Source organism: Spea bombifrons, chromosome 2 (genome assembly GCF_027358695.1).
Source record: "Spea bombifrons isolate aSpeBom1 chromosome 2, aSpeBom1.2.pri, whole genome shotgun sequence".
Lineage (NCBI taxonomy): Eukaryota > Metazoa > Chordata > Amphibia > Anura > Pelobatidae > Spea > Spea bombifrons.
In genome coordinates this window covers 140,467,251-140,492,120 of record NC_071088.1, presented here as the reverse complement: position 1 = coordinate 140,492,120, position 24,870 = coordinate 140,467,251, and the positions used below count along the sequence as shown (strand labels likewise).

General features: G+C 50.8%; 1 protein-coding gene across 4 annotated transcripts in view; it reads right to left on the bottom strand.

Annotated features, from left to right (window-relative positions):
- Window positions 1-24,870, bottom strand: part of STIM1 (stromal interaction molecule 1) — a 33,584-nt gene that overhangs the window by 1,907 nt on the left and 6,807 nt on the right. Inside the window, exons 3-13 of one of the 4 annotated variants that reach the window (XM_053456738.1) lie at window positions 17,601-17,731; window positions 16,514-16,628; window positions 9,230-9,341; window positions 8,765-8,880; window positions 6,698-6,875; window positions 5,702-5,879; window positions 5,119-5,286; window positions 4,926-5,026; window positions 4,267-4,502; window positions 3,215-3,295; window positions 1,953-2,322 (exon numbers count right to left, since the gene is read on the bottom strand). In XM_053456738.1, coding sequence (XP_053312713.1) covers window positions 1,953-2,322; window positions 3,215-3,295; window positions 4,267-4,502; window positions 4,926-5,026; window positions 5,119-5,286; window positions 5,702-5,879; window positions 6,698-6,875; window positions 8,765-8,880; window positions 9,230-9,341; window positions 16,514-16,628; window positions 17,601-17,731 — 1,786 coding nt within the window. The remainder of the gene's footprint in view (window positions 1-1,952; window positions 2,323-3,214; window positions 3,296-4,266; window positions 4,503-4,925; window positions 5,027-5,118; window positions 5,287-5,701; window positions 5,880-6,697; window positions 6,876-8,764; window positions 8,881-9,229; window positions 9,342-16,513; window positions 16,629-17,600; window positions 17,732-24,870) is intronic. The other 3 variants (XM_053456740.1, XM_053456739.1, XM_053456741.1) reach the window with 3 other exon arrangements.

Here is a 24,870-nt window from a genome sequence, read left to right as displayed (position 1 = left end):
GAGGCCACCAGTAATACCAACACGGCAGAGCGAGGCCACCAGTAATACCAACACGGCAGAGCGAGGCCACCAGTAATACCAACACGGCAGAGCGAGGCCTCCAGTAATACCAACACGGCAGAGCGAGGCCACCAGTAATACAGACACGGCAGAGCGAGGCCACCAGTAATACCAACACGGCAGAGCGAGGCCACCAGTAATACAGACACGGCAGAGCGAGGCCACCAGTAATACCAACACGGCAGAGCGAGGCCACCAGTAATACCAACACGGCAGAGCGAGGCCACCAGTAATACAGACACGGCAGAGCGAGGCCACCAGTAATACCAACACGGCAGAGCGAGGCCACCAGTAATACCAACACGGCAGAGCGAGGCCGCCAGTAATACCAACACGGCAGAGCGAGGCCACCAGTAATACCAACACGGCAGAGCGAGGCCGCGTGCTCACAGAACATATCCCGCCGGACACACGTCACAGCGCCACGTCTGCTCCCCGCGCACGAATCCACGGAACATCCAGGAGTGGAAAGAGCGCAACGGCACCCAGAAACACACCGGGCGACGACAGCCGCCATGTCTGGAGCCCACGGAGACTGTCCGGCAGGACCCCGGGAAAGCTGAATGTTCCGTGTCTAACGTCACTGGGGGTCCCTGCGCCCTCTGCATGTATGTGACATATGTGCGTATACGTACATATGACTGTATGGCCTCCACAGACTGTAAGCTCTGCGGGCGACAGACACCCCGGCCTCAGGCTTATGATCTATTACTGTCTATAGACAGACCGGACTGATAACAGGTAATGTCATGTGACTGATGAATCAACGGGAATGTTACAGCTGGATCCCGATGCCGCACGAGAGCGTGGCCCCCCGGAGCCTGCGCGAGAGCGCGGCCCCCCGTAACCGGACACGCGGCTCCTGCTTCCCTTGTCAGGTTTCCTTCTGTGGATTCTATTTAGGAAAACGAGCGGATTCCGCAGTATTTAAGGACTTAGAAGCTGGCGTCTCGTCGGGGAAGGCGCTCTATTTATGGAACAATGTGAGCCGTGGAGGTGACCGTGGCCCCCGAGCCCCCGCGCCCCGCCGGAGCCTCACCGGAGTCTGCATTGCCTTTTATGTACTAAAATCTGAAAAATGCTCCCAACTCGAGATTCCAAGTGCGCCCCGTCCCTGCGATCCCAACGGCGCCGAGCGAGACCTCCACCACTAGAGGGACCCCTCGTCCCACCGACAGCGGGCTTAACCCTTCATCCGCCAGACAGGCTCCGTGCGCACGACAAACAACTAAAGACGCGCCCGAGCTCCTAACGCACTCCATTACCTGATAGAGACGGACGGGGGAGAAGGGAGAGAGAGGGACCGAGCTAAAGGAGGGAGAGAGGAGAGAGGGGGGCGGGTGAGAGAGAGAGGGGGGAGAGAGAAGGAAGCCTCTCCTTTAGGTGGAACGGCTCGCAGCCAGCAAATAATACCCCTCCCTGCCTCACCCCTAACAAATAATACCCTTCCACACCTACCAAATAATACCTCCCCACGCGGCAAATATTACCCCTCCCCGCCTCGCACCTGGAAAATAATACCCCCTGGCTCTCGCCTTTAACAAATAATAGCCCCCTTCCTGCGTGTGCAGCAGCCCGACGCCATCGGCCCCTCTCCCTGTAACCAGCACAGGGTATCAGTGGGTGCAGGGGCCACGTTTCCCCACCAAAGAAAACCAATAACACTGAAAGGGGTTGCAGGGCTCCCTTAGGGGCCACACAATTATCCGAGCCCCCTGCCTAGGATACATTTACCCCGGTACCCCGCGCAGGGGTACATTCGTCGTGTAAACACTTCATGGACACGCATGCTTAACATTCAGAAGCCGTGTTAGAGAGCTCGGCCAGGACCGAGGGCCACAAAGACACGCAACGGAAGCCGGAGCCAGCCCGGGGGCCGCATGCAGTAATACCCAACGCTGGGGGACCGACACGGAACCCCCGAGGTGAGGTCAGGAGGCGGCAGATCCGAGTGGGGGTCCATCGGCAGATAGTAAGTGGTGGAGTGGTGGAAATAGACGGGATGAACGCCAGGCGGAGGTGGTGGGGGAGCGGTGAAGGGAGGGCACGGAGCGGCAGCCGCGGCGGAGGGGTGAGTGTCGGAGCTGAACGACTGTCCGTGGGAGAGGCTGCGCATCCGGTGCAGAGACACTTTGCTGGGCCGGTAATGGACGGGCGGATTGGCCTCGCTTTGGCTCACGACATAACCTTCTACCAACCTCTGCGATCCGAGGGCGAGCTGCGGGTCCACCTGCCGGTGCCGGAGGGAGCTCAGACTGGGCGCTGGGGAGAAAAAAGAAAAACGGGGTGAGACCCGCGAGACGCTTACGGGGGTTTAAAGCCGGAGAGTGTGCAGAAAGCGTGTGAACATGCCACGGAGCGTGTAGGGGGTCCGTAAATACCATGCGTGTGACGGGGCTCAGTCCTTACAACCAAGTGACTGTGCGAACCGGACCCTTTAAATTATTACTTCCATATCTCCGGGCTTCACGCAGAATAAGGACGCGGGGGCCGGTGTCCAAGACGTGACGCGATGGGCCGACGGGTGATGGGCCGACGGGTGATGGGCTGGCGGGCGCCTGTTAGTAAATACCCGGCCCGATAGGTGCCTCTTACCGCATGAGAGGATTCCCGCGGTTAACAGAGTTCACGGAGACTCTTCAGTAAACGTCTCCCCTGATGAGGGGCACCAAACAAGCCCCCCAGCAGTAGTAGAAGGACACATGGCCTGTACTGGCCCCTTTCTAAGGCCCATCGACCCTAACCAGGTCTCCACGTAACGTTACAGGGGAGGAACGAGTCCCATCTACAGACCGTACGAGGAGCACAAGGTCACCCATCGTCTACACCCTCCCCCTGCCCAGCGCCGGTACATCGTGGGCACCGACCGACCTCAGGAGGACCATTGTGGTCCGTATGGTTGGGGGGAACCCGAGGGCCGACCTGAAGAGCCCCGATCTGTATTACGACATCCGGACAGGAGAACGTGGAGACCATAAGCTGGAGAGTGACGGTCTAAGCGGCCCCCGGCGGCCAGACGCGTTACCCGGAGGAGGTTAGACGCTCGCCTGGTGAACATTCCCAGCAGCAGCAGGAGACGCGATGAGGAGCGATGAGGTGCCGGTTATTTCAGAGAAAGTGCAGCAGATAGAGAAAGAAACCAAAATGGCCAAACCGGTAAACTTCCAGAGGGAGGAATCGTCGGAGCCGACGGACGGACGGTCGCTGAACCGGCGTCCCATTAGCCAGGCGGCGTCTGTCACGAGCAGGGGGGGGGCGAGGAGACAACACGTTGAAGCAACAATCGCCAGATGCCTACAATCAGGGGCACAGAGACCACCGACCCCCGTAACACACGCTGCACGCCGCCGAGTCATACCGCTTAACACACGCTGCACGCCGCCGAGTCATACCGTGTAACACACTGCACGCCGCCGAGTCATACCGCGTAACACACGCTGCACGCCGCCGAGTCATACCGCGTAACACACGCTGCACGCCGCCGAGTCATACCGTGTAACACACACTGCACGCCGCCGAGTCATACCGCGTAACACACACTGCACGCCGCCGAGTCATACCGCTTAACACACGCTGCACGCCGCCGAGTCATACCGTGTAACACACTGCACGCCGCCGAGTCATACCGTGTAACACACGCTGCACGCCGCCGAGTCATACCGTGTAACACACGCTGCACGCCGCCGAGTCATACCGCGTAACACACACTGCACGCCGCCGAGTCATACCGCTTAACACACGCTGCACGCCGCCGAGTCATACCGTGTAACACACTGCACGCCGCCGAGTCATACCGTGTAACACACACTGCACGCCGCCGAGTCATACCGGGTAACACACACCGCATGCCGCCGAGTCATACCGCGTAACACACAGTGCACGGCGAATCATACCACGTAACACAGATCACTTCATGTTGGTGGGGGACACCAATGTAACACACTGCACACGGGTCACTGTATGTAAAATGCTTCATGCTGGCAAGTCATGTAAGACACTGCATGCTGGGTGGTCACATTGCACACGGGTCACAGTATGTTACATGCTGCATGCCAGTAGGACACAGCATGTAACATGCTACAGGCCACAGCACGCTAGGTGGTCACAGCACATAAAACACCGCACGCCGGCGGGTGACGGCACATAACACACCGCATGGCCACTCACGCGCCGAGCGCCAGAACACGTGCCGTTAGCGGGACTTACACTGCATGCTGATGGGAGACACGATCTCCTCGTCCAGGTCATCGAGGTCGTCGCTCATGATGAAGTGAGTGGGCGCCGGCCGCGAGCCCCCCAGGAGCGCCGGGTCTACATTGAGCGCATTCACCAGCGCGTGGAAGCCGGGATTATTGACGATCTGGAAGCCGCAGAGCGCCTCGATCTTCTGCCAGCGGTGCAGACGCTCCCTCAGGGCGGCCGTCACCTCGCTGAGAGCCTGTCTGGGGAGGAGAGAGGGGGGTCTTCAGCCTGGGGGTCTCTTAATATCTGTGTCTATCACATAAACCACCAATAAGAGGACGATATCCGTAACACTACGCCAGGAAAAGCCTATAGTCGGCCTGAGAGTGCTGGGAGTCGTAACGCCAGGATAACCACAACCTGAATATAGTCATCGAAAACATCGATCACTTCCTATTGGTCAGAGCGGATTCTGTATAAGGAACCGTTCTTATCACCATAGCAACCGACAGAATGTTCCTGTGATGATGCTGCCAGTTGCTATGGTGATAAAAACACTTTCACCCAAATCACTTGTTCTTGTTGTAACTATGTAACGATGTCACTTCTAAGGGGCAGAATCGTAACAGCGGGGGGCCGCTAACGGGCCGGCAGCGTCCCCGGGACCCTCGGCGAGCGCTTACTTGGCAGTCAGTATTTTGTGGTCCACGTCGTCGAGCGAGGAGCTGTGCGCCACGTGGAACGTCCCAAATAACGTATTCCTCTTCTTCTTTATTTTCTCGGCCTGAAAGCGCAGACAGGGAGAGCGGTTAGGGGGCCGGGCACGGACGGGTTGGGGGGGGGCCGTCCCGGGGGGGGGGGATTAACAGGACGTACCCCTTCTTTGGCCAGCAGCAGCTGCCTCTCGGCGTTCTGCTTCTTGATGTTGTAGTACTGGACCTCCACCTCGTGGGTCAGCTGCAGCCACTTCTGCAGAGCGTCCGGGGGGCACCAGCTGCTGTGAGAGTCCAGCTCCTTCTCGGCGTTCCTCAGAGCCATGCGGACCTGCGAGGACACAAAGCGGGGGCCGAGGGACAGCGTCACGGATCAGAGGGGGGTGACGGAGGAAATGGCAGTCCCACCATGACATCGTTAGACTATTCACGGACCCCCACATAAAGCTGCAGTCCCACTCGCCTGCGCGATGCGAGCTGCAGTCCCACTACCTCCAGAGAGTCGCAGTGAAGCTGCAGTCCCACTACCCCGAGTGTCACAGTGAAGCTGCAGTCCCGCTACCCCGAGTGTCACAGTGAAGCTGCAGTCCCACTATCTCCAGAGAGTCGCAGTGAAGCTGCAGCCCCCCCACTACCCCGAGTGTCACAGTGAAGCTGCAGCCCCCCCACTACCCCGAGTGTCACAGTGAAGCTGCAGTCCCACTACCTCCAGAGAGTGGCAGTGAAGCTGCAGTCCCACTACCCACCTGCTCCAGCTCCTGCTCGGCGTACTTCTGTCTGCTGAGTTCGTTCTCCGTTCCCTCTCGGAGCTCCCGCAGTCTCTGCGCCTCCTGCTTGGCCAGACTGATCTCGTTCTGCAGCTTCTTCTCCAGATGGACCTTCTCCACCTCCACGGTGCGGTGCTCCTCCTGCGCCTTCTGCAGCCTGCGGGGACAGAGCACACGCCTATCACACGCTACACGGGGCCGGCCCCAGGAGCCAAACCCAAACAAAGCGAACAGGGCGCTCTCTGGACCATCTCTGAGAACCGCACCAGAGACACATATCTGCCCCAGTCACGGGTGACAGAAAGGAGCCCACGCTCCCCGGGGGTATTTACCCTCCAGAGATGCCCCCGTCTCACTTGGCAAAGCATGAATTATATTACATATTTATTACACTTTCAGGTACACCCTCGAGTCCGGCACCGGTTATAAAGGAAGCTGGGCATGCTGGGAGAAATAACCACGAGAACGGGGTAATAAAAACTGTAAATACACGGCTTTCGCTCGCTTTAACGCGGCAAACAGTGCGGCCACCAGGGGGAGCCAGATCATGACTACCTCCAAACACTGGGGCAAAGGGGCAATTAACTGCCACAGCCAGCGAACGGATGGGTATAGCGGGGGTTAAGATCACATCCTGGAGGGTCCGGAACGCAGCTGCCCTCGGAAGTACCCCAGAGTGGGGCATTTTCACAGGCTGGGATTGGCCTCCTCCTGGAGCTCTGAGAATGCAGACCTGTGTGGAGGGGGGGAGGGATTGTATGCGGTTTGGTAGCGTGTTAGTTGCGCGTCACACACCCACCTCTCCTGCAGGTCATGCAGACCCGTGGGGGGGAAGGGGTTGTATGCGGTTTGTTGGCGTGTTAGTTCCGTGTCACACAACCACCTCTCCTGCAAGACATGCAGACCCATGTGGAGGGGAGGTTGTATGCGGTTTGTTAGCGTGTTGGTAGCGTGTTAGTTGCGTGTCACACCCACCTCTCCTGCAGGTCATGCAGACTTTGCTCTGCCCGATGCAATCCCTCCAGATCCTTCATCATCTTCTTCATGTGCTCCTTGGAGTAGCGATTCTGGATGTAAGCGAACCAACAGCCCCCCACCCCGATGACGATGGACACCACCAGCATGAAGTCTTTGAGATGGTTATGACGGGTCACTGGGGAGGAAAAAAACTCGGTCACCAATCAGATCTGCCCCAAAAAACTGACCGGGGGGGGACCCCACAAGGGAGATGGGGGATGCAAAGGCCGTCTACTGGCTCCAGCCTACATGGTGTCAATAAATACATTCATATGATGGACTAAAGATACATGTATGTAGCACGAGGTACAGCGCGTGGTGACAGCATGCAGTAGGGGGGTTCAGCACTCGGTAGCGGGGTGACAGCATGCAGTAGGGGGGTTCAGCACTCGGTAACGGGGTGACAGCATGCAGTAGGGGGGTTCAGCACTCGGTAGCGTGGCGGTAGCATGCAGTAGGGGGGTTCAGCACTCGGTAACGGGGTGACAGCATGCAGTAGGGGGGTTCAGCACTCGGTAGCGGGGTGACAGCATGCAGTAGGGGGGTTCAGCACTCGGTAACGGGGTGACAGCATGCAGTAGGGGGGTTCAGCACTCGGTAGCGTGGCGGTAGCATGCAGTAGGGGGGTTCAGCCCTCGGTAGCGGGGTGACAGCATGCAGTGGGGGGGTTCAGTACTCGGTAACGTGGTGACAGCATGCAGTGGGGGGGTTCAGTACTCGGTAGCGGGGTGACAGCATGCAGTGGGAGGGGTTCAGCACTCGGTAGCGGGGTGACAGCATGCAGTGGGGGGTTCAGTACTTGGTAGCGGGGTGACAGCATGCAGTGGGGGGGTTCAGTACTCGGTAGCGCGGTGACAGCATGCAGTGGGGGGGTTCAGCACTCGGTAGCGGGGTGACAGCATGCACTGGGGGGTTCAGTACTTGGTAGCGGGGTGACAGCATGCAGTGGGGGGGTTCAGCACTCGGTAGCGGGGTGACAGCATGCAGTAGATGGGCCAACGGGGTCTGAACCAGCGGGTTCCAAGTTGCAGGGACCGACCCAATAAGCTTACACTTCTTTCTTGCATAAAACAAACAACTTTACCCAAATGCTGCCTTCTCTGCACTACCTGCTCTTTTCAGTGTAGGACCGATAAAGTTGCGTATATTTGAACGTCAATTCACGCATCATATGTACTATACATAGGGAAGCGGAACGCGTCGGCTCCACAGCCCTGAATCTCCAGCCTAACAGGCAACGCCATTCTTCTTCAAACGGGTAAAGTCTTTCCTACCCCATCCAGGGGCTGTTAGATCGCCCCCCCCGGGTGAATATTACCTGCATTAAACCAGACGGCGTAATAACAGAGGCATCCCGAGCGGCCGTTCATTAAAAGGTAATCACAAACGAATCGGCGTCTGCTAAAAATACCCCGCTAATTCCTGTGTTTGTTTTCGATCGGATGGAATTTGCTCGTGGCGGTGGAGTACCGGCTTCCTCCGATTATTACGCCTCCCGCCGGGAATGGATTCGGAGGCTCAGGACGGTGAGGGGTTAATGAGGCTGAGATTGTAATCTGAGACGAGACCGAGCTTCAAGGCGCTAATCCCACTTCTCCTGCCGGTACAGATATGGGGTGCGTCTCCTGTCCCGAGTAACCGGTACAGATATGGGGTACGTCTCCTGCCCCGGGGTAGCCGGTCCGGATATGGGGTGCGTCTCCTGTCCCGAGTAACCGGTACAGATATGGGGTACGTCTCCTGCCCCGGGGTAGCCGGTCCGGATATGGGGTGCGTCTCCTGCTCTGGGGAAGGCGGTACAGATATGGGGTGTGTCTCCTGCCCCGGGGTAACCGGTACAGATATGGGGTGCGTCTCCTGCCCGGGGGTAGCCGGTACAGATATGGGGTGCGTCTCCTGCCCCTGACCACAGGAAGGGAGCTACGGAGGACCCCATAGGATGACCAGAGGCTACTGTATGGCTGCGATAAGGCAGACAGCTTTACTAGTTACGCTGCAGTCCCATTCAGCGCAGCCGGTACTCACACAGTGGGGGTCCGAACAGCACGGTGTCCAGAGCCTTCAGCTGCAGCTTCTGCCTCTGACTCCTGTCCGTCATTTTAAGGAGGGTTCCCGTTAACGTGGCGTTGGTTACCGCCAGCCTGCGAGAGAAAGAAAATAGTTTACACCTGTGGTGAAGCAGGACGGATCCGTCAGCTTCCGGTCTCCCCAACAACTTCCATCCGGCCCATATGGGCTATTGCGGCAGCTTGTACCCTCCGCACCGGGGTAACTGCGGCCCCGTTGGGATTGTGCATTAATGATCGCATAGCGCGGCCTCCTCGAAGCGAATGGATACAAACTGAAGGAAGTTGGAGCAGGGAGAGGCACCCCGGGTGAGTAGGCCACATGGCGGCAACATAAATGACAGAATACCCTTCCTGCCCCCTGCCACCAACGTGCATGGCGCAGAATCCAACACTCTTGCCCCAGGGAGATGCAGACACCTACCTGGGCATGTCCCGGCCGCTCAGCTGCAGCTTCCTGAATGCCTCTTCATACTGCGGGAGCTCCACGTAGGTGATCAGCCACTGAACCACCTCGTCCATGGTCCAGTTATACACTGAGAGACAAGTCCACACGTCACGGATTACATGCCAACAACACGCGTGCAGACAGCTAGACAAAGGACGTTAGGAGGGGTAACACATGAGACGTTATATACCCCTTCTGATATATATCCCCCTCTGATCAGGATACCCACATCTAGGTGGGGGTATGTTATAGACCCTGGTGGCAGATAACAGCTCGCGTATAACTAATCCCGTCCTTATAACCCGTTATATCCCTGTATATTCCTCATATTATATATTATATACTCTCCCCCCATATAACTAATCCCGTCCTTATAACCCGTTATATCCCTGTGTATTCCTCATATTATATATTATATACTCTCCGGCCGTATAACTAATCCCGTCCTTATAACCCGTTATATCCCTGTATATTCCTCATATTATATATTATACACTCTCCCCCCCGTATAACTAATCCCGTCCTTATAACCCGTTATATCCCTGTATATTCCTCATATTATATATTATATACTCTCCCCCGTATAACTAATCCCGTCCTTATAACCCGTTATATCCTGTATATTCCTCATATTATATATTATATACTCTCCCCCGTATAACTAATCCCGTCCTTATAACCCGTTATATCCTGTATATTCCTCATATTATATATTTTATACTCTCCGGTCATATAACTAATCCCGTCCTTATAACCCGTTATATCCTGTATATTCCTCATATTATATATTATATACTCTCCGGCCGTATAACTAATCCCGTCCTTATAACCCGTTATATCCCTGTATATTCCTCATATTATATATTATATACTCTCCGGCCGTATAACTAATCCCGTCCTTATAACCCGTTATATCCTGTATATTCCTCATATTATATATTATATACTCTCCCCCCCCGTATAACTAATCCCGTCCTTATAACCAGTTATATCCTGTATATTCCTCATATTATATATTATATACTCTCCGGCCGTATAACTAATCCCGTCCTTATAACCCGTTATATCCCTGTCTATTCCTCATATTATATATTATATACTCTCCCCCCGTATAACTAATTACGTCCTTATAACCCGTTATATCCTGTATATTCCTCATATTATATATTATATACTCTCCCCCCGTATAACTAATCCCATCCTTATAACCCGTTATATCCTGTATATTCCTCATATTATATATTATATACTCTCCCCCCGTATAACTAATCCCGTCCTTATAACCCGTTATTATACTGTATATTCCTCATATTATATATTATATACTCTCCCACCGTATAACTAATCCCGTCCTTATAACCCGTTATATCCCTGTATATTCCTCATATTATATATTATATACTCTCCCCCCGTATAACTAATCCCATCCTTATAACCCGTTATATCCTGTATATTCCTCATATTATATATTATATACTCTCCCCCCGTATAACTAATCCCATCCTTATAACCCGTTATATCCTGTATATTCCTCATATTATATATTATATACTCTCCGGCCGTATAACTAATCCCGTCCTTATAACCCGTTATATCCTGTATATTCCTCATATCATATATTATATACTCTCCCCCCGTATAACTAATCCCATCCTTATAACCCGTTATATCCTGTATATTCCTCATATTATTTATTATATACTCTCCGGCCGTATAACTAATCCCGTCCTTATAACCCGTTATATCCTGTATATTCCTCATATTATATACTCTCCGGCCATATAACTAATCCCGTCCTTATAACCCGTTATATCCCTGTATATTCCTCATATTATATACTCTCCGGCCATATAACTAATCCCGTCCTTATAACCCGTTATATCCTGTATATTCCTCATATTATATATTATATACTCTCCGGCCGTATAACTAATCCAGTTTTTATAACCCGTTATATCGCTGTATATCCTCATATTATATATAATATAATATACTCTCCGGCCGTATAACTAATCCCGTCCTTATAACCCGTTATATCCTGTATATTCCTCATATTATATATTATATACTCTCCGGCTGTATAACTAATCCCGTCCTTATAACCCGTTATATCCTGTATATTCCTCATATTATATATTATATACTCTCCCCCCGTATAACTAATCCCGTCCTTATAACCCGTTATATCCTGTATATTCCTCATATTATATATTATATACTCTCCGGCCGTATAACTAATCCCTTCCTTATAACCCGTTATATCCTGTATATTCCTCATATTATATACTCTCCCCCGTATAACTAACCCCGTCCTTATAACCCGTTATATCCTGTATATTCCTCATATTATATATTATATACTCTCCCCCGTATAACTAATCCCATCCTTATAACCCGTTATATCCCTGTATATTCCTCATATTATATATTATATACTCTCCCCCCGTATAACTAATCCCGTCCTTATAATCCATTACATCACTGTATATTCCTCATATTATATATTATATACTCTCTGGCCGTATAACTAATCCCGTCCTTATAACCCGTTATATCCTGTATATTCCTCATATTATATACTCTCCGGCCGTATAACTAATCCCATCCTTATAACCCGTTACATCCCTGCATATTCCTCATATTATATATTATATACTCTCCTCCCCGTATAACTAATCCCGTCCTTATAACCCGTTATATCCTGTATATTCCTCATATTATATATTATATACTCTCCCCCCGTATAACTAATCCCGTCCTTATAACCCGTTATATCCTGTATATTCCTCATATTATATATTATATACTCTCCCCCCGTATAACTAATCCCGTCCTTATAACCCGTTATATCCTGTATATTCCTCATATTATATATTATATACTCTCCCCCGTATAACTAATCCCATCCTTATAACCCGTTATATCCCTGTATATTCCTCATATTATATATTATATACTCTCCGGCCGTATAACTAATCCCGTCCTTATAACCCGTTATATCCTGTATATTCCTCATATTATATACTCTCCGGCCGTATAACTAATCCCATCCTTATAACCCGTTACATCCCTGGATATTCCTCATATTATATATTATATACTCTCCTCCCCGTATAACTAATCCCGTCCTTATAACCCGTTATATCCTGTATATTCCTCATATTATATATTATATATTATATACTCTCCCCCCGTATAACTAATCCCGTCCTTATAACCCGTTATATCCTGTATATTCCTCATATTATATATTATATACTCTCCCGCCGTATAACTAATCCCGTCCTTATAACCTGTTATATCCCTGTATATTCCCCATATTATATATTATATACTCTCCGGCCGTATAACTAATCCCGTCCTTATAACCCATTATATCCCTGTATATTCCTCATATTATATATTATATACTCTCCCCCGTATAACTAATCCCGTCCTTATAACCCGTTATATCCTGTATATTCCTCATATTATATATTATATACTCTCCCGCCGTATAACTAATCCCGTCCTTATAACCTGTTATATCCCTGTATATTCCCCATATTATATATTATATACTCTCCGGCCGTATAACTAATCCCGTCCTTATAACCCATTATATCCCTGTATATTCCTCATATTATATATTATATACTCTCCCCCGTATAACTAATCCCATCCTTATAACCCGTTATATCCTGTATATTCCTCATATTATATATTATATACTCTCCCGCCGTATAACTAATCCCGTCCTTATAACCTGTTATATCCCTGTATATTCCCCATATTATATATTATATACTCTCCGGCCGTATAACTAATCCCGTCCTTATAACCCGTTATATCCTGTATATTCCTCATATTATATATTATATACTCTCCCCCCCGTATAACTAATCCCGTCCTTATAACCCGTTATATCCTGTATATTCCTCATATTATATACTCTCCGGCCATATAACTAATCCCGTCCTTATAACCCGTTATATCCCTGTATATTCCTCATATTATATATTATATACTCTCCCACCGTATAACTAATCCCGTCCTTATAACCCGTTATATCCTGTATATTCCTCATATTATATATTATATACTCTCCGGCCGTATAACTAATCCAGTTCTTATAACCCGTTATATCGCTGTATATCCTCATATTATATATAATATAATATACTCTCCGGCCGTATAACTAATCCCGTCCTTATAACCCGTTATATCCTGTATATTCCTCATATTATATATTATATACTCTCCGGCCGTATAACTAATCCCTTCCTTATAACCCGTTATATCCTGTATATTCCTCATATTATATATTATATACTCTCCCCCGTATAACTAACCCCGTCCTTATAACCCGTTATATCCTGTATATTCCTCATATTATATATTATATACTCTCCCCCGTATAACTAATCCCATCCTTATAACCCGTTATATCCCTGTATATTCCTCATATTATATATTATATACTCTCCCCCCGTATAACTAATCCCGTCCTTATAATCCATTACATCACTGTATATTCCTCATATTATATATTATATACTCTCTGGCCGTATAACTAATCCCGTCCTTATAACCCGTTATATCCTGTATATTCCTCATATTATATACTCTCCGGCCGTATAACTAATCCCATCCTTATAACCCGTTACATCCCTGCATATTCCTCATATTATATATTATATACTCTCCTCCCCGTATAACTAATCCCGTCCTTATAACCCGTTATATCCTGTATATTCCTCATATTATATATTATATACTCTCCCCCCGTATAACTAATCCCGTCCTTATAACCCGTTATATCCTGTATATTCCTCATATTATATATTATATACTCTCCCCCCGTATAACTAATCCCGTCCTTATAACCCGTTATATCCTGTATATTCCTCATATTATATACTCTCCGGCCGTATAACTAATCCCATCCTTATAACCCGTTACATCCCTGGATATTCCTCATATTATATACTCTCCTCCCCGTATAACTAATCCCGTCCTTATAACCCGTTATATCCTGTATATTCCTCATATTATATATTATATATTATATACTCTCCCCCCGTATAACTAATCCCGTCCTTATAACCCGTTATATCCTGTATATTCCTCATATTATATATTATATACTCTCCCGCCGTATAACTAATCCCGTCCTTATAACCTGTTATATCCCTGTATATTCCCCATATTATATATTATATACTCTCCGGCCGTATAACTAATCCCGTCCTTATAACCCGTTATATCCCTGTATATTCCTCATATTATATATTATATACTCTCCCCCGTATAACTAATCCCGTCCTTATAACCCGTTATACCCCTGTATATGCCTCATATTATATATTATATACTCTCCCCCGTATAACTAATCCCGTCCTTATAACCTGTTATATCCTGTATATTCCTCATATTATATATTATATACTCTCCCCCCCGTATAACTAATCCCGTCCTTATAACCCGTTATATTCTGTATATTCCTCATATTATATATTATATACTCTCCCCCGTATAACTAACCCCTTCCTTATAACCAGTTATATCCTGTATATTCCTCATATTATATATTATATACTCTCCCCCCGTATAACTAATCCCGTCCTTATAACCCGTTATATCCCTGTATATTCCTCATATTATCTATTATATACTCTCCCCCCGTATAACTAATCCCGTCCTTATAACCCGTTATATGCTGTATATTCCTCATATTATATATTATATACTCTCCGGCCGTATTACTAATCCTATCCTTATAACCCGTTATATCCTGTATATTTCTCATATTATATATTATATACTCTCCCCCCGTATAACTAATCCCGTCCTTATAACCCGTTATATCCTGTATATTCCTCATATTATATATTATATACTCTCCGGCCGTATAACTAATCCCGTCCTTATAACCCGTTATATGCTGTATATTCCTCATATTATATATTATATACTCTCCGGCCGTATAACTAATCCCGTCATTATAACCCGTTATATCCTGTATATTCCTCATATTATATATTATATACTCCCCGGCCGTATAACTAATCCCGTCCTTATAAACCGTTATATCCCTGTATATTCCTCATATTATATACTCTCCCCGTATAACTAATCCCGTCCTTATAACCCGTTATATGCTGTATATTCCTCATATTATATATTATATACTCTCCGGCCGTATAACTAATCCCGTCCTTATAACCCGTTATATGCTGTATATTCCTCATATTATATATTATATACTCTCCGGCCGTATAACTAATCCCGTCATTATAACCCGTTATATCCTGTATATTCCTCATATTATATACTCTGATATGATGTTTTAGTGAATACCCCCTTTGACATCACATGTCGTGTAGGGGTGAAGCCGGGAGGTGCAGCTCATTATCTTGCAGAAGATAAGGGGTCTCTGACATTTTCCCGCAGAGCATCTCCTATGGAATACAGTGTGTGTATGGTCTGCGAGTTGCCGTGCGGGGCAGATAATGAATCCGCGGGTATCAGGAGGGGGCATGCTTCCCCCGCAGAGCCCGCCATAGGAAGTGGTCACCATTTGTATCTCCAGATAGGGGCACCGCAGCCCATATCAGTGCAGAGCGCCTGGCAACGAGCCGTCAGTACATCACGGAGCCACATCCCGCTACCGGCCACATCTCTGGGTGCTGCCCGGGGCCACAGGGGTTCATTCATTGAAACGTGACCCCGGCATGGAGGCGCCGGAAGCTTCCGTTCCAATGAGTGTCAGCTGAGGGGCTTAAAATAGCAGAGAAGATACACAAAAACCGGGAGATAACCCCCCCCCCGTAACTGCCCTGGGGTAATAAACACCATGTTTTAGGATATCCGATTAAGACACCTTCAGGGTCAGAGAAAGAGAAGCATAGCTCCCAATGTCACAGTTTAGTGTGTCCAGTCACTCTCTGTGCCCCTTATTCCTCCCCTGATGCCCCTCTTTTCTAGGAGGTCAGAATGTTTGCTGGGCATGAGGGTATCGTAGGGTTCTACAGCCCATTATTCTTCCAAATACCCCACTTATTGGGCAGGAGGCTGCAGGGGCAGTTTGGGTACCGCAGTTGGGGTCACATTCAGGAGACAGAGGGGTCTGCACGGGGCCGTCCACATAAAACACACACAATTATCTTGGCTCTGAGGCTCGGCCCTGGGGGCCAGGTTATAAATAAACAGAACCTTAACATCGGCACGGGGCTTCCGGGCGTGAATCTGCCCCCCAGCGGATAAGACTCCGTCTCTCACCTTCTGAGGACTTCCAGGTATTCCACAGATCTTCGACGCTGATCAGTTTGTCCTCCCCGTGGAACGTGCTGTGCTTCACCGTGGGGTCGTGGTAATTCAGATCTTCCCTCAGAAACTGGAGAGAGGAAGAAGTGGACATGAGAGCCGCCCGTGGACGGCAAACACTTCACTGTATTACCCTTTACCACTTCTGCTGGGAGGCTGATCCACGCAGCTACCACCCTCAGAAAAGTAAAGCAGGCCTAAGAACGGCAAAGTGTTTTGTATTTATCATGTTGAGTCTATGAAGGGGAATTTAACCCCCATACAAAACACGTAAATTATGTTTAAGGAGGCAGATCCGCCACCCAACAGCCTCCGCCCTGACACCCCATTTCATACGGGAAGATGAAGTATTGAGAGGGAAGAGGTTCGATTCGGTTTATTATTTAACCAAGCCCTGTCCCTTGTAGTGGGAATGGTAGCTACATGGAACAGCCTTCCTGCAGAGCTGGTTCAAGCAGTAAGAGAATTTGCAGGCAGCGGAGAGCATGTGAAGGTTAACGCCGTCTGCTGCCCCGGGAAGGTTTATTTGCTGCGTCACGCGTCCCCTGCCCCCAGCGCCTTCAGCTGTTGCCCTGTATATTTAGCTCGGAAGGGGCCGGGGTAAAGCGATAGCCCCTTCCCGCTCTCCTTCAAGCCAAAGCCAACTCGGTGCTCAGAGGAGAAGATGAGACACAGATCCGCCGCTCAGGGTCAGGGCAACCAAAAGGGGGGGGGGGTGGATTCGGACACGGCAGACACAGGTCCGGCCAATCAAACACGAGAGGCTGGGGTAAAACCAGCTACCGGGCTGGATGAGCAGGGGCAGATAGGGACGGCAGGGGGCAGATAGGGACGGCAGAGGTCGGAGGGCAAACCGATAAAACGATCCCCCTCTGGTCGCAGCCTGTCCCCGACCGGCTCCTCTTCCAATCAGCAAGCGAGATGCACAAAAGGCCCAGAGGGGTAACTGAAGCCTCGCGCCCGCCCTAGAGGGGTAACTGAAGCCTCGCGCCCACCCGCCCTAGAGGGGTAACTGAAGCCCCGCGCCGCCCCCCACACTCACCTCGTCGCTCTCCTCCACGTCCACGTTCCCGTTGGCGTCGTCGTCCATCTGCTTGTGGATACTCATCACGGCCTCGAAGCTGAGCAGCTCGTCCTCCCGGTGACACAGGAGCTGATCGATGAGACAGAACTCTGCCGAGAAAAGGGTGCAGGAACGTCAGCGGCAATACGCGGGGGGCAACAACACACGGGGGGGCGGCAACACGCGGGGGGCCGGGGCGGAGGGCAAGAGCGTGTCGGGCACAGAACCTCACATACTGGAAACCAGACCTAGACGCATGCAGTTTATGTTATGCCGGCAGGTCGGCCCCATCCGGCCCCCGTCTAGTCTGAAAAACATCAGTCGTTGTTCTCGCTTTAGATTCAGGAGCCATATGTCTATCCCATGCATGTTTAATCCCCTCACTGTATTATCCTCTACCTCTTCTGCTGGGAGTCCGCTCCCCTTATCCAACTCCCTCTCAGCAATGTAAAAACAGTAAAGACAGGGCGACCCGTGGGAGGAAGCGCCAAACCCTGAACAGGAAGTCGCACTCCAGTGTATCTCTGCACAGAAAAGACACCTAAACTGGCGCAGCAACCGGCAGCGTGCGCTGCCCAAAACGTACCCGATTTTGGTGACCTCAGCTCAGCTTGTGACACCGCGGCCGGTCTCTATGCATTAACCATCTATAGATGCTGGGGGGGGGTGATTATCGGGTCCGGCAGATGTGTGCAGAGGGCCGTTACCGGCATCCAATGCTCGCTTCAAACACAAACAGCTAATTATCCGGCTGTCAGCGGCACATTAAGCAGACGGTGCCCTACATCACTTCTATAACACACAGGCAGAACCAAGTGAGCCTCGCACACATCCCGTCACCAGCACCAGGCAGAACCAAGCGAGCCCCGCACACCTCCCGTCACCAGTACCAGCCAGAACCAAGCGAGCCTCGCACACCTCCCGTCACCAGTACCAGGCAGAACCAAGCGAGGCCCGCACACCTCCCGTCACCAGTACCAGGCAGAACCAAGCGAGCCTCTCACACCTCCCGTCACCAGTACCAGGCAGAACCAAGTGAGCCTTGCACACCTCCTGTCACCAGTACCAGGCAGAACCAAGCGAGCCTCGCACACCTCCCGTCACCAGTACCAGCCAGAACCAAGCGAGCCTCGCACACCTCCCGTCACCAGCACCAGGCAGAACCAAGCGAGCCTCTCACACCTCCCGTCACCAGTACCAGCCAGAACCAAGCGAGCCTCGCACACCTTCCATCACCAGTACCAGCCAGAACCAAGCGAGGCCCGCACACCTCCCGTCACCAGTACCAGCCAGAACCAAGCGAGCCTCGCACACCTCCCGTCACCAGTACCAGGCAGAACCAAGCGAGCCTCGCACACCTCCCGTCACCAGTACCAGGCAGAACCAAGCGAGCCTCGCACACCTCCCGTCACCAGTACCAGCCAGAACCAAGCGAGCCTCGCACACCTCCCGTCACCAGCACCAGGCAGAACCAAGCGAGCCTCTCACACCTCCCGTCACCAGTACCAGCCAGAACCAAGCGAGCCTCGCACACCTCCCATCACCAGTACCAGCCAGAACCAAGCGAGCCCCGCACACCTCCCGTCACCAGTACCAGCCAGAACCAAGCGAGCCCCGCACACCTCCCGTCACCAGTACCAGGCAGAACCAAGCGAGCCTCGCACACCTCCCGTCACCAGTACCAGGCAGAACCAAGCGAGCCTCGCAAACCTCCCATCACCAGTACCAGCCAGAACCAAGCGGGCCTCACACACCTCCCGTCACCAGTACCAGCCAGAAACAAGCGAGCCTCGCACACCTCCCGTCACCAGTACCAGCCAGAACCAAGCGAGGCCCGCACACCTCCCGTCACCAGTACCAGCCAGAACCAAGCGAGCCTCGCACACCCCCCGTCACCAGTACCAGGCAGAACCAAGCGAGCCTCTCACACCTCCCGTCACCAGTACCAGCCAGAACCAAGCGAGCCTCGCAAACCTCCCATCACCAGTACCAGCCAGAACCAAGCGAGCCTCGCACACCTCCCGTCACCAGTACCAGGCAGAACCAAGCGAGCCTCGCACACCTCCCATCACCACTACCAGCCAGAACCAAGCGAGCCTCGCACACCTCCCGTCACCAGTACCAGCCAGAACCAAGCGAGGCCCGCACACCTCCCGTCACCAGTGCCAGGCATAACCAAGCGAGCCTCGCACACCTCCCGTCACCAGTACCAGCCAGAACCAAGCGAGCCTCGCACACCCCCCCGTCACCAGTACCAGGCAGAACCAAGCGAGGCCCGCACACCTCCCGTCACCAGTACCAGGCAGAACCAAGCGAGCCCCGCACACCTCCCGTCACCAGTACCAGGCAGAACCAAGCGAGCCTCGCAAACCTCCCGTCACCAGTACCAGGCAGAACCAAGCGAGCCTCTCACACCTCCCGTCACCAGTACCAGCCAGAACCAAGCGAGCCCCGCACACCTCCCGTCACCAGCACCAGGCAGAACCAAGCGAGCCTCTCACACCTCCCGTCACCAGTACCAGCCAGAACCAAGCGAGCCTCGCACACCTCCCATCACCAGTACCAGCCAGAACCAAGCGAGCCCCGCACACCTCCCGTCACCAGTACCAGCCAGAACCAAGCGAGCCCCGCACACCTCCCGTCACCAGTAACAGGCAGAACCAAGCGAGGCCCCGCCAGCTTCTCTATGTTTGGACGCAGTTCATTTCGTCCCCACTGCGAGCTCAGCACTTGCCCCCAGCGGCCGTGTAGATAAGGATCACCCCCATCCGGGTCACTGCAGACAATCTGCCTGCCAAGTTCTTAATCCTCCATCGCGCAGCCGGGGGTATTTACCCCAAACACGGGGTGTAACACCACCCCATACGGTTACAGGTTTACACATAACACAAAAACACAATTTTATTATCAGAGAATTAGAAGGGTCGAGGGGGGGTGGTAGAGGGTAATACAGCGAGGGGATTAAACATGCATGGGATAGACATCCGGCTCCTGAATCTAAGACGAGTCCAACGACTGATTAAGGTTTGACTCTTTACAGCAGAAGAAATGGGCGACTAGACGGGGGCCACATGGGGGCCGGCATGTTCTGCGGGGCCGCGACCGGTCATCAGGACGCACCTGTATGAAAGGTTCTGTAACAGGAGTGTCAGGTGACCCAGTGGCGCGATCCAACAGGTACAGGAATGGGGGGTGGATATTCGGGGCAGAAATATTTTCATTGTTTCGGGCGTCTAAACGGCTGAGAGTAATGAGAAGGCTCCTGCGGGCATCCAACCATCACCCAATCAACAAGCAGCTGGCCCCACGAGGGCAGGAAATACCCCACGAAGCTCACACTCTAAGCGTCCAACCACGAAACAATGAATGGGCAATATCCACTCAAAGCGTTTAACCCACTGCATGCTGTACTGCGATGTAATATGTTAGATGGGGCTTTGGGGTTATAAGTCCCCCGGGTCACATGGTCACTACATAGAGCCGTTGAGTTGTACGGGCCCCCGGGAGCAGGGCACGCGGTTCTGGGGCCCCGCCGGGTTCTGCCGGTTCCGAGTCTCTCAGCCGCAGCGAATGTCGCCCTCGTAAAGCTCCCGATGTTTACATTTTCAGGGATCGCTCCCGGAACACAATAGGCGGTCGCACCCACGCTGTTTGCACAACGCAGCCGGCAGCCGCCTCTCCCTCACTCTGCCAAATCCGCCTGCCAGGAGAGGAGGTAACGTCCTGCTGCACCAGGAGCCGGATCACATCACTGTGTTTACGGGGGACGGGTAACCCGAATCAGAGACAGAAAGACTCCGGGTCTTTGCCGGTGCTATATAACGTAATATAACCCCCCCAGCACTATATATTACAAATATATATATACCTGGTATTTACCCCAACATACCGTAATATAACCCCCCAGCGCTGTATACAGTAATATAACCCCCCCAGCGCTGTATACAGTAATATAACCCCCCCAGCGCTGTATACAGTAATATAACCCCCCAGCGCTGTATACAGTAATATAACCCCCAGCGCTGTATACAGTAATATAACCCCCAGCGCTGTATACAGTAATATAACCCCCCAGCGCTGTATACAGTAATATAACCCCCAGCGCTGTATACAGTAATATAACCCCCAGCGCTGTATACAGTAATATAACCCCCAGCGCTGTATACAGTAATATAAACCCCCAGCGCTGTATACAGTAATATAACCCCCCCTAGCGCTGTATAACCCCCGCGCTGTATACAGTAATATAACCCCCCAGCCCTGTATACAGTAATATAACCCCCCCAGCGCTGTATACAGTATGTTTGCAGACTGGCCCCCGCTTTAGTAACATGCGCAGCCCGGGGATGGGATGGATGTGACCCGCGAGTCTCGCTATCCCCGGCAGCCTCCCGAGACGCTGTAGAACGCCAGGTTTCATGGTCAGAGATAAAATGTTTATTCTCTCTGATCGCAGCTTTAATTAAGTGAACTAATCCGCCCTCCACATACCTAAACATGGTAACAACGCCGAGCGCGGCCCCAGACAGGTTAACCCCTTCCTGCGCAGCGCCTGATATACAGATAAAGCCGGAACCAACAGGCCAGTCGAGACTGGTCGCCCTAAATGGTTGGATGTTACTGTACTGAGGGTGGTAGATAAGTTGAACTGCTTCCCAGAAGAAGTGGTAGAGGCAGGCCCAGACTGGCCATCTGGCAGGATAAAAGCCCAGTGGGACGCTGGTCAACAGAGCCACCCCACCCCGCTTCAGCATCAGACCGGGGGCTCCAGCGTGCGGTCAGCGGCTGGATATTCGCGGCCGTCGGCCGCTGGCCTTAAAGTGCCAGAACCTCCCGGCCATCTGCGGTCCGGCGCTGGGCAGAGGCTGATACAGCGAGGGGATTAAACGTGCATGGGAGAGGCATATGGATAGTCAAGTGGAACAGCCTCCCAGCAGAGGTGGTAGAGGGTAATACAGTGAGGGTATTAAACATGCATGGGATAGACATACGACTCCTGAATCTAAGACGAGACCAGCGACTGGCGTCAGAGGGCAGCGAGCGGGCGGCGGATGCACTGGAGGCTTCGTACGGTTAGAACGGGAATGAAGCGCGTTGGGCGGCAGAGGAAAGGATTTCTTCACATTCTGCGGGATCAGAAAAACCCGCAGCGTATGCTTTACTCATCACGCTGCGTTTCACCGCCGCTCACCGAACGGACAGCCGCGGCCGGAGTCTCTCCCGACTCCAACGGATGCGATTACACACTGATAAACGCAAAGTCACGCAGTTTGGGAAAGTAAGAAACCTGCAAATGACCCTTAAAGGGGGGTTTTATTGGGGGGGTTGTTGCCGGTGGCCCCTTTGGACAGCTTTTTTGTCGCGCACGTTTCCCTAGGAATATACCCCCATCAGGCAGGCCGGGGGCAGCACAATGAGGGAGAAATCAAGCTTTAACCCTTTAAGCTCCATAAAGGAGTTTTACCACCCGCCATGTTAAGAGTTACTCGTGTGACAGCCATCAGCGTGTGAGAGAGAGCGAGAGAGTGCAAGACACAGAGCGAGAGAGTGAGAGAGAGCGGCACAGAGCGAGAGAGTGCGAGAGAGAGCGGCACAGAGTGAGTGCGAGGCACAGAGCGAGAGAGCGCTAGACACGGAGCGAGGAGGGGACGAAGAGAGAGAGACCTGATTATTAGAGACAAAAAGAGGACGGTGACCCAGAAAGAGAGGGGCCGCGATTACATCACTAATTGGATTTATTAACGAAGGTCCCGCCGGCCCCGCTCCGGATAAACCGACGGAGCCCGAAACAAAGCAAAGGGACTTCAGAATCCTGAAATACATCATAAAGAGAACATTAACCTGCCCCCCCCGCGGGACAATCACCCAGCAACCCTTCAATGTATTCAGTCAGTGCCAGGGCGGCAAAGCGATGGTTAAATTGTCTTCTAGACTGTAAGCTCCTGGGAGCAGAGCCCTCATTTGTCTCCGTCCAAATTATTATGTGATATTTAATCATTGTACAGCGCTGCGGAGTATGACGGCGATATACAAATAATATGTATATTATATTATTATTATATTATTATTAGTATTATTATTATATTATTATTAATTATTTATATTATATTATTTATATTATTAGTATTATAATATTATTAGTTATATTATAATATTATTTATATTATTATTAGTATTATTATTATATTATTATGTATATTATTATTAGTATTATTATTATATTATTATTAGTATTATTATTATATTATTATGTATATTATTATTAGTATTATTATTATATTATTATTAGTATTATTATTATATTATTATTAATTATTTATATTATATTATTATTTATATTATTAGTATTATAATATTATTAGTTATATTATAATATTATTTATATTATTATTAGTATTATTATTATATTATTATGTATATTATTATTAGTATTATTATTATATTATTATTAGTATTATTAGATTATTATTTATATTTTATTATTCTGGGACTGAGAGGTGAGGCCCCCGCCGCTCGCTCTCCGCGGGCCTCTGTTTTATTGGCGGGAGATCTCTGGACGCCGTCGCTCGCAGCCACGGAATCCACGAGGAAGATCCAGAGATCCCGAGGATCAGAGAGATTTACCGTAACGTTCGGATTATAGGCCGCACTTTGCCCCCCCCCACACAGACTTTTAAGACTTGCGGCCCACGATCGGGGTTTAGCGCAGGGACGCTCGGCTCGTGTCGCCCTCTGCCGCTCCGTCATAGAACCCCGACGGATGGGGGTCCGCATCACACAGACCCCCACCGGCAGCCCCCACTAGACACCAGGGAGTCTGGGGGCAGGGGGGTATATCTATAAGTGAGGCACATGATGAATTAAGGGGGGCTTTAGGTTTTCTCTCTGTATATAACAAATTCCGACAAACTGATACCAAAAATGTTAAATCCGCGGATTCCGGTTTATTCCAGAAACACCGCTCTCCCTTCCACTAACGCGCATTTTTTCTTTAAAATAGACCCAGACTGTAAGGGTTCGGCTGGTAACCGAGCCCGGATTCACACACCAAGCGGCACCGCCGGCCCTCGAAGCTTGCAATCTACGTTAAGACGTATCGTATAGAAAGGGACGAGGACTCTGATCCTGGGAGCTTACAATCTACAATGGGCGGCAGTGCCTACAGCCCATCAGGAGCTGACGGCGCGCATGAGCTCTGGGGCTCTGCACACGGTGGTCTCTTTGAGACAGCGCGGCAGTCGCAGGGCTC